General features: G+C 35.6%; 1 protein-coding gene across 1 annotated transcript in view; it reads left to right on the forward strand.

Annotated features, from left to right (window-relative positions):
• The window catches only part of IL18R1 (interleukin 18 receptor 1), a 46,816-nt gene extending 39,098 nt beyond the window's left edge, over nt 1-7,718 (forward strand). The window contains exons 8-10 of the mRNA XM_007959544.1: nt 1,396-1,554; nt 4,748-4,906; nt 7,363-7,718. Coding sequence (XP_007957735.1) covers nt 1,396-1,554; nt 4,748-4,906; nt 7,363-7,718 — 674 coding nt within the window. The remainder of the gene's footprint in view (nt 1-1,395; nt 1,555-4,747; nt 4,907-7,362) is intronic.
• The last annotated feature ends 1,719 nt before the right edge of the window (nt 7,719-9,437 follow it).

The raw sequence follows: 9,437 nt of genomic DNA on the forward strand, positions 1-9,437 counted from the left end.
GACCCCTCCTTGGGTTTCCGAGGCAGTATCACTACGGAAGTAGGATTGCCCAACCTTCCTTCCGAGGAGTGGCTGGTGGGTTTGAACCGCCAGCTGTCTGGTTAGCAGGCAAGTGTCTTAGCCACTATGCTACTAGAGCTCCCTTTATTCTCTATAGTCCCCTATATTTTTTTTTTCTCATATTGTCCATAATGAACATCAATTGAGTCACTCTAGGAAATGTACTTTTTCTCCAAAGGGCACTTTTATTTGAAAAATATACTAAAATTTTAACAGTTATGTGCCAGATACTATGTTAACTACTTTATGTATATCTAATTTAATCTCCACCAAAATAACAACCCACAAGTGAAGCAGAAGCTATTATTATTTTCATTTTACAGTTGAAGATCCTAAGGTTTAAATGCTTATGTGACTTGCCCTAGGATTCACAAGTGATCAAGCCAGGCTGGGAACTCAGATAATTAGTCCAGACTTCTCTGTCTTAAAACCATATATACCTTCATTTATGTTCTCAACCCACAAATTGAGTTCTTTTGTATTTCTCTCTAGTATCTTATCACCCTATATATCTAATTTTCACAAGTAAGAATAATAAAAAAATAAATCTGTTGCCATGGAGTTGATTCTGACTCATGGATACCCCATGTGTTACTGAGTAGAACTATTGTATAAGATTTTCTTGGCTGTAATCTTTATGGAAGCAGATTTCCAGGCCTTTCTTCCTTGGTATTGCTGGGTGAATTAGTAGTCAAGAGCAAACTGTGTTCACCACCCAGGGACCCTCCCAAGTAGGGATACAAAATCAAGACCATTGCTGTGGAGTTGATTCCAACATACAATGTGACTCTATTGGACAGAACTGAATTGATCCATAGGGGTTCCAAGGCTGTAATCTTTAAGCAGACTGTCATGTCCTTCTCCCATGGTGCAGCTGGTGGGTTTACAACCTTTCAATTAGCAACTGAGCACTTAGCCAGTTGCCCCCAGAACTCCTTGCAAGTAGGGATGTTGTTGTCATTAGGTACTGTTGAGTTAGTTTTACTCATAATGAACTCATGCACAACAGAGTGAAAGGACCTGTGCCATCCTCAGAATTGTTGCTGTGTTTGAGCCCATCGCTGTGGTCACTGTGTCAATCCAGAAGGCATTAAAATGTTTTCCATTCAGGGCTCTGAATATCACTTCACACATTTTTATTTTTTATGGATGGTAGTAGAAAGATCATTACTCAAGATTATAGGGAGGAATGTAGAATATCTCAATGGGATGTGTAAGCTCTTGAGTACACTATTAGCATTGTGTTAAAGATAACAACTAACAACATGGCAATGGAAGACAGCGGTATAAATTTTTTGTAATTAATTATTTTCATTTCTTTGTATTTTCTTGCAGATGTTGTTGATATCCCAGGTCACATTTTCACCAAAGGAATGATAGTAGCTATTTTCATCTTGGTGTTAATTGTATCCATAGTGATTGTGTGTACTGTTTATAGAGTTGACTTGACTTTATTTTATAGAAACTTACTTGGAAGAGATGAAACATTAGCAGGTAATAGGTATCATCATGTTGGGATTTGTTATCTTATGCTTGCATTAAGAAATCAAATAAAGGGACATTAATTTTCATCTTACTTGATTATATTGTTGGCTTAATGTTTGGGAGAAGTTTCCATGGAGAAATTGCGCTACATGTATCATCTATTGTGATCGTTGCTTGTGCCACCTTTTCTTGCACTTATGTATTGCCAGAATTTGTACTCTAATACTGTTTCATGTATGTATGCTGTGTCTTCATAAACACCCTGTAAGGTATTTGATCCCAGGAGCTGTATAGCCGAATACCATTGTACGTACACTTTCTGGGTACTGTATCTGGTGCATACATTCAATAAATGTATTTTTAATTGAATTTAATTGTATTATGATTTATTATTTTACCCAGGCAAAGGAGGCTGTATGGTATACCTGCAAGAACCCGGAACTAGAAGCCAAATGATCTGGGTTCTAGTCTCCTAGGTCTGCCACTTTTTGTCTACTGCTATTTCTATTATGTAATTCTATTTCTAAGCTTCTCTATTTTAAATAGTGATCAGAAATCCCAAAGACCCTTTAAGATAAATAGTGAAAAATAAAGCACAATGTAATTCATTGTACTTACTTTTCATGTATTTTTTTTTTTTTTTTGCATAGAAAAAACACTCGAAATCTAATAAATTTTAAAGCTGACAGTCCCCCTTCCATCCTTGCCCCACATCTGTGTTTCCGACTCCTCATTAGGTAGCCTATCCAGGCTAATATGAATATAGATTCTTATCGTACCCTTTCTTTGAAAACAGAACAAAACAAAAAAATCCTATGTATTCACACTATTCTGAACTTTGATTTACTATACGTTGTATACCTTCACATATTAGTTTATAAAGAAGCTCCTCATTTTTAAAGATTGTATAATGAGGATGTAGGACTGTCTACTTAGTCTCATTATGATGGATGGGCTGCTCCCAAACCTTTTTTATTATAGAAATGGTGCAGTGAATAGCTCCGTGCATTCACTTTTTTCACATGTGAAATAGATTTGAAGGAAAAATTTCATAAACTGGAATTTTTGGAAATATAAAAGGTAGATGGGCTTGTTATTAGGAAAGCCATTTACAATTTTGATCTCCATAGAGGCTGCAATAATCTGTTACCACTTTCAGTGAATAAGAGGTTTTTATTTATTTATTTTTTTCCTCATAGCCTTGCCCACAAAATGTTTTATCAAACTTTTGGATTTTTGCCAGTCTGATAGGTGAAAAATTGTACTTTATTTTGCATTTCACTTACTATACAAGTACATGAGAAACTAAGACCCATTTGTATTTCCTCACTCAAAGTGCTCATTCATGTCCTTTGTTCATTTTTTTCTATTTGGTTGTTGGTCTTTTCTGTTTGTTAACAGAAGCTATTTCCATTTTAGGGAGGTGATCCTATTTTCTACAATATGATATGTGTGTTGTGGTAATTGTGTGCTATGTAGAAATTGTGTGTATATGTGTGTGTGTATTTTAATATAGTTAAAATTATCTTTTCTTTCATGTTTTCTAGATTTGGGTTCCTAGGTAGAAAGACCATCTCAGTCATTCAGTTTATAAAGGAATTCTCTTTTCTGATATTTTTATTGATTCATTTTTCACATTTATAACTTTTAATTTAGTAATATGAATTAGCTTATTTTCCAAATGGATCTTTTTGCTTACATGAACTAACCTGCCATCAAATTCATTCCAACTCATGGAGACCCATGTGTGTCAGTGTAAAACTGTGTTCCATAGGTTCTGATTCAAAATGCTAAGCCAAATACTATAAGTTGAATTAAAGGAGATTTTGCTAGAAAGAGGAAATGTTTGGTGAACCTGGATGCCATTGAGGATGTTGCGTTGGACCTGAATCAGAGGCTCATAGCACATCTCTGTGGAGCATAATATGTGGTACCATAAAGAGTGTGAACCTAGAATTATCTCATTCCATTGGATAATAATAAAGGATATAATGATATATAGTTTTCAACTCATTAGCAAATTCATTAATCCCAATAGTATAGTCAAGCGTTAGTCTAGCTCTTCTATCATCCAGATGATTGCCATGGGATAAGAATGGACCTTTCCCACACCATTCCCCCTTCTTTCTCTACCAGTTCCAATTAGTAGCAATTGTATCAACTGTATCATTTTTAGACCTGATTCAAAATTTTCTTCTTCCAGACAGCATGTCCATGGGATCACACTCCTTGTTCTCTGACCAGGTGTTTTGTTTGTTTGTTTCTTTGTTAATGTTTTTGTTTTCATTGTACTATTTTGCTTCTGGTAATGTGATGTTTGTAATCTTTCTCAAGTTGTTGCATTTATCTGCTTTTGTCTTCTCAAATAGATTATTTTTATGCAAATAACATGTTCAATATATGATTTTTTGCAAACTGCACAAACCCTTGAACATTAATTTCCTATGTATGCTATATATGTTATATATATGCACACATCCTTTATATGTGCCCATTAAGCTGGAAGACAGAAATGTTTAATTTTTTATTTACTGTGTTAGCAGAATAATATTTGTTATTTAGGTAGCATATTCCTCCTGAATTTGTCTCTTCAGTCATCTGAATACTCCTCCATTAACGTGAAATTAAATAGAAGTGATGTTATTATTAGTGAAAATATTTTAATGGGCCAGAAGTTTACATATTGGCATCTAGCATCATATAATGTTTTCAAATATAATAGCATTTGTTTTTACAGCAGATTGTTTCAATAGCCTCAGTGCCCCCCCCCCCTCTCCAATGGAAACTCTTAGCTTTATCTCTATCTTCACTTTCCTGTGGGTCATTTTGAGAGTAAAAATGAAGATGGTAGTAAGTTAAATGATACTTGTAATCCATGGTGAGATTTTCTTTCCAATTTTGGAACAAGGGCATATTTGGATTCCTTGAGCTTCTATCATCTTTAAAGTTCCTTTAGTGACTTGATCTATCTCATATATTTCTCTCTAGTTCTCTATGGTGTCAAACCTTGGGAATCTCAAAGTAGGTGCTTAAAAAAATTTTATTAAGTGGTTGCTTGATTAGCATATGAAGTTTTAAGATGCTATGTTTGGATTCTTATTTTCATTAGTTCTATGCCTATTGATTATAACTTTCACTCCAATCCATACTTAAATACACTTTTCTTTGTACACTACTTAAAAGAGTAAAACTTATCTTCTAGATGGAAAAACATACGATGCTTTTGTGTCTTACCTTAAAGAATGTCGACCAGAAAATTATGAGGAGTACACTTTTGCTGTGGAGATTTTGCCCAGGGTGTTGGAGAAACATTTTGGGTATAAATTATGCATATTTGAAAGGGATGTAATGCCTGGAGGAGGTAAGAAAAATAATTCCAGATAGAAAAACAATCTTTTTAAAAAGATTAACAAGTTAAACTTAAGATAGCTACCAGTTTATGTTAAAAACAAACAAATGGACAAAGTCTTATAAACCAGAAATGCTACCTGAATCAGTATAATCTATAGTGAGAAAACAAGCTACCTACTGTGCTTTCATGCTTGCAATAATCTCCTCTCTTGGATTTAGCTCATTCTTTCTGTTTTACCGTTCTCTGAAATTTCGGAGAAGGGGAGTGAACATTCTGTTTTCAAAATCAGATCTTCCTTGGCAGTATCATGAGGCATTTATCTAGAAATGCCCTATCCAAAAAAAAAAAAAAAAAAAAACCAAACTCACTGCTGTCAAGTCAATTTGACTCATTGCAACCCTTCCTTAAGATTCTGAGATGGTGTCTCTATGGAAGTAGATTATCCAATCTTCCTTCCAAGGATTGGTTAACAGTCAAATGCCTTAGGCATTATGCCACCGGAGCCCTATAGTTAGTGAGGATACCTCTATTGACCATACCTTGTTAAGCAGAATCAGTGCTAATTTAATACATGATCCTTTGGGCACAGGTTAGTTCTTTCCAGAAAATGCTTGTTCTGTGTTATGTTGACACTTGAGAAAAAATAGAAAATAGGAGAATTGGATAAATATGAGGAAAGTGGTGATTCATTTCAGAGTTTAGTTATAAATTCAATATTTTCTATCGATATGTGAATAGCAATAACCATAGCACATATGTTAAAGCAAATTGTAGTTAGAATTTTTTAAAAAATAGTTATTTTTCCACATTTTTTCCTGAAGTTTCCCACAGCAAGCATTTGAAATATGGTGTTGAATTATTTTGGATGGTGATGTTATTAAAACTAAAAAATGTCTTTATTGTTATCACCATTCATTCACTCATCCAACATTTATTGAGTGCCATTCACGTACTGAGCTGGCATTGAAAATATAGCAGTAAAATTTTCCCTACTGTATTATCAATAAGGAGCTCTGGTAGTACAGTGCCTAAGGCATTTGATTGCTAACTAGAAGGTTGGCGCTTCAAACCAACCAACTGCTCCACAGAAGGAAGATGAAGCAGCACTCTACTTCCATAAAGGTTTACTGCCTTGGAAACCCAACTGGGGTCGCTATGAATCAGAATCAACCTGATGGCAGTGGGGTTGTTTTTCTTTTTTTTGGTTAGAGAGGGAAAATAATTAGGAAGAGAAATGTACTACTATTTAATAATAAAAAATGTCTCAAAAAATGTAATATGCCAAATTGTCATATGTATGCACCACTAAGATTTGTGTGCTCCAGTTCTTTGTATCTAAGAAGGGATAGTGTCATTTAGAATGTATTTCTGCTTGGCCTCTCATTACTTTAATTATTTTACATTATTTTCTAATCATTTTGAATATAGATTTCCTGTTATTCTTAAATAAAAACAAAGTATGTTTAGTTATATATTCAAGTGTGATTATCTGTGTTTTAAAACTTCTATTTGAGAAGTGTTAGTGGTCTAGAACAGGAGTTGGCAAACTACCAACTAGAGGCCATACCCAGGCTGCATCTTTTTTGGAACACAGCCACATTTACTTGTTATGTGTTGTCTATGACCAGTTTCATACTACAAAGCAGAATTGAATAGTGTGGCAAAGATGCTATGACCTGTAAAGCCTAAAATATTTGTTATATGGTCTTTTACGGAAAAAGTTTGCTGACCCTTGCTCTAAAATAATGACCATTTTTCTCTTTAGATTTGGATCTTTGCATTCTGACTTAAGGGTGTTCCTCTATGCATCTGGAGAGGCAAGACTGCATAATGGTTGTTGCTGTTGTTGTCATTGTTATGTGCCTTGGAGTCGGCACATAACAACAACTCATAGTGACCCTTCCCTGGGTTTCCGAGGCAGTATCACTACGGAAGTAGATTGCCCAACCTTCCTTCTGAGGAGTGGCTGGTGGGTTTGAACCGCCAGCCTTCTGCTTAGCAGTCAAGTGCCTTAGGCACTACGCTACCAGAGCTCCTGCATAATGGTTAAGAACATGTATTCTGGAACTAAACTGCCTGGGTTCAGATTCTGATTCTCTCAGTTACTAGTTGTGTGACTCTGGGCAAGTTACTTAACCACTCTGTGCTTTGGCTTCCTCACTTGTAAAATGTGGATGATAACACTATCTTCTTCATGAGTGTGCTATGATGATTAACTGAATTAATGTAAAGTACTTAGAAAAAGGTATGGCACAGAGTAAGTGCTAAATAAGTATTGACTATTATTGTTACTTAGAGGATTAGTTGTTTTTGAAAGACCTTTAAATTTGAAAATGAATGATTTATCTTAAAGAGAACTGTAATAGTAAAGTTGATTTAAATAATATGACAAGTACAAAATGATTTTCATTTAATATACATCTTTCAATTCTCTTAAATTAATATATCACATCTTACATTTTTAGCTGTTGTTGATGAAATCCATTCACTGATAGAAAAGAGCCGGAGACTAATCATTGTCCTAAGTGAAAGATACATGTCTAATGAAGTCAGATATGAACTTGAAAGTGGACTCCATGAAGCACTGGTGGAAAGAAAAATTAAAATAATCTTAATTGAATTTACACCTATTAGCGACTTAATGTTCTTGCCCGAGTCATTAGAACTTTTGAAATCTCATCAAGTTCTTAAGTGGAAGGCTGATAAGTCTCTTTCATATAACTCAAAGTTCTGGAAAAATCTTCGCTATTTGATGCCTGCAAAAACGATCAAGCCAAGCAGGGATGAATCTGAAGTTTTGCCTATTCTTTCGCGGATTTGACCTTCAGAAAAGTTGAATATCAGAAAGACCTCTAGATACTTGGGGGATTGAGTGTATGAGCCTGTGCATAACAAAGGACTTTAATCAAAATATTGAACTGTATTATGAAAATCCTACTCTCAGTTTGGAGATAAAACCTTTCTTTCATAAGGCTGCAGGAATCAGGATAAACATTGAGCTCTGTCTGGTCCTTTGCTTCCAGAAGACCCTGAAGTTCAAAAGAAATGCAGCTCCTTTTTCTCTCTATTAGAACTGAATGCAGCTACTAATACTTGATCCCATATTTAGCAACTGTGAGGTTGGGCACCATGTGGAGTGGTTGTGGATGCCTCACAAAAAGGGCACATCTTTAAGAGTTTTCAATGCTAACAATCTCATCTGATCTAAAGGATTTTAAGTGCATGAAGAGGCATTTTGTATGGACCAAAGTGAGTGACAGAGTAACTGGAATGCTTCCATTACTTTTCCACAATCGTTACCTACTTCTAGACACCTTGGACTATGCATGGAAGGAGAGAGCCCTGTGAAGGGTAAGAGATTGATATGTGAGGTAGCCCGTAAACAGGTTCTCAGCCTCAGGGTGTGTGTAAGGTATCCTGGCCACCGTTGGAGGCACAGGGTTCTTGGACTCCATGAAGGCACTAGGAAGAACTTCTTTAATGAGGCTTATTATGGAGGCTTCTTAGAGCAAACCCCAAACTCCTATCTTTCATGAAGGAGATAATCTTAATCCAGAAGATAATGCTGTGGATCTTTCAATTATAATGGTCTAAAACATTTGTGGATTTTATGCAAACATTTATACCCATGATCAGCACAAGATCATATTAACCATTTAACAGAAAAAGAAAATGATTTTTTAAAATTATATATTTAAAATGTGGTAGATTGGAGACAGCATGGCATGGTGGTTAAATGTATAGACTGTGGCCAGTTATAGAAACTACTTAGATATTGGGACTGAACTGCTGAACTTGAAGGCTAAGGATCATAGTTTCCAGGGACGTCCAGGTCAATTGGCAAAACAAAGTTCGTAAACGTAATATTTTACATCTTAGTCTGATGAGTAGCATCTGGGTCTTAAAAGCTTGTGAGTGGTCATCTAATAGACAACTATTGATCTTTTCCTGCCTGAAGCAAAGGAGAATGAGGAAAACCAAGACTCAAGGAAGCAATTAATCCAAAGGACTAATGGTCCATAAGAACGACAGCTTCTTCTAACCTGAGACCAGAAGAACTAGATGGTGCCTGGCTCCCACCACCATCCAGGCTGACCAGGACCACAATAGAAGGTCTTGGTTAAAATGGGTAAAAAATGTAAAATAGAATTCATATTAAAAAAGGAGAAAGATCAGACTTATGGTCTGAAATAAACTGGAGAAACCCACAAGACTATTGCCTGTGACAACCTTCTAACTTGAACTCAAGACTATCTGAGGCAACTTTTCAGCCAATAGATGGGCCTTTGAAATAGACAATAACACCTGTGAAAAATGTGCTCCTTAGAACAATCAACTACACAAGCCTAGAAGGGCAACATTTGCTCATAACCAAAGATGAGAAGACATGGAGGGACAGGGAAACCCAATGAATGGAAATGGGAAACCCAGGGAGAAAATGGGGAGAGTGCTGACACATTGTGGGGATTGCAACCAATGTCACAGGACAATTTGTATATGAATTAGTGATTGAAAAACTAATTTGCTAAACTAAAATTTC

Source organism: Orycteropus afer, unplaced genomic scaffold, assembly GCF_000298275.1.
Source record: "Orycteropus afer afer isolate SDZICR_OR568_19922 unplaced genomic scaffold, OryAfe1.0 scaffold00017, whole genome shotgun sequence".
In the NCBI taxonomy this organism is placed as follows: domain Eukaryota; kingdom Metazoa; phylum Chordata; class Mammalia; order Tubulidentata; family Orycteropodidae; genus Orycteropus; species Orycteropus afer.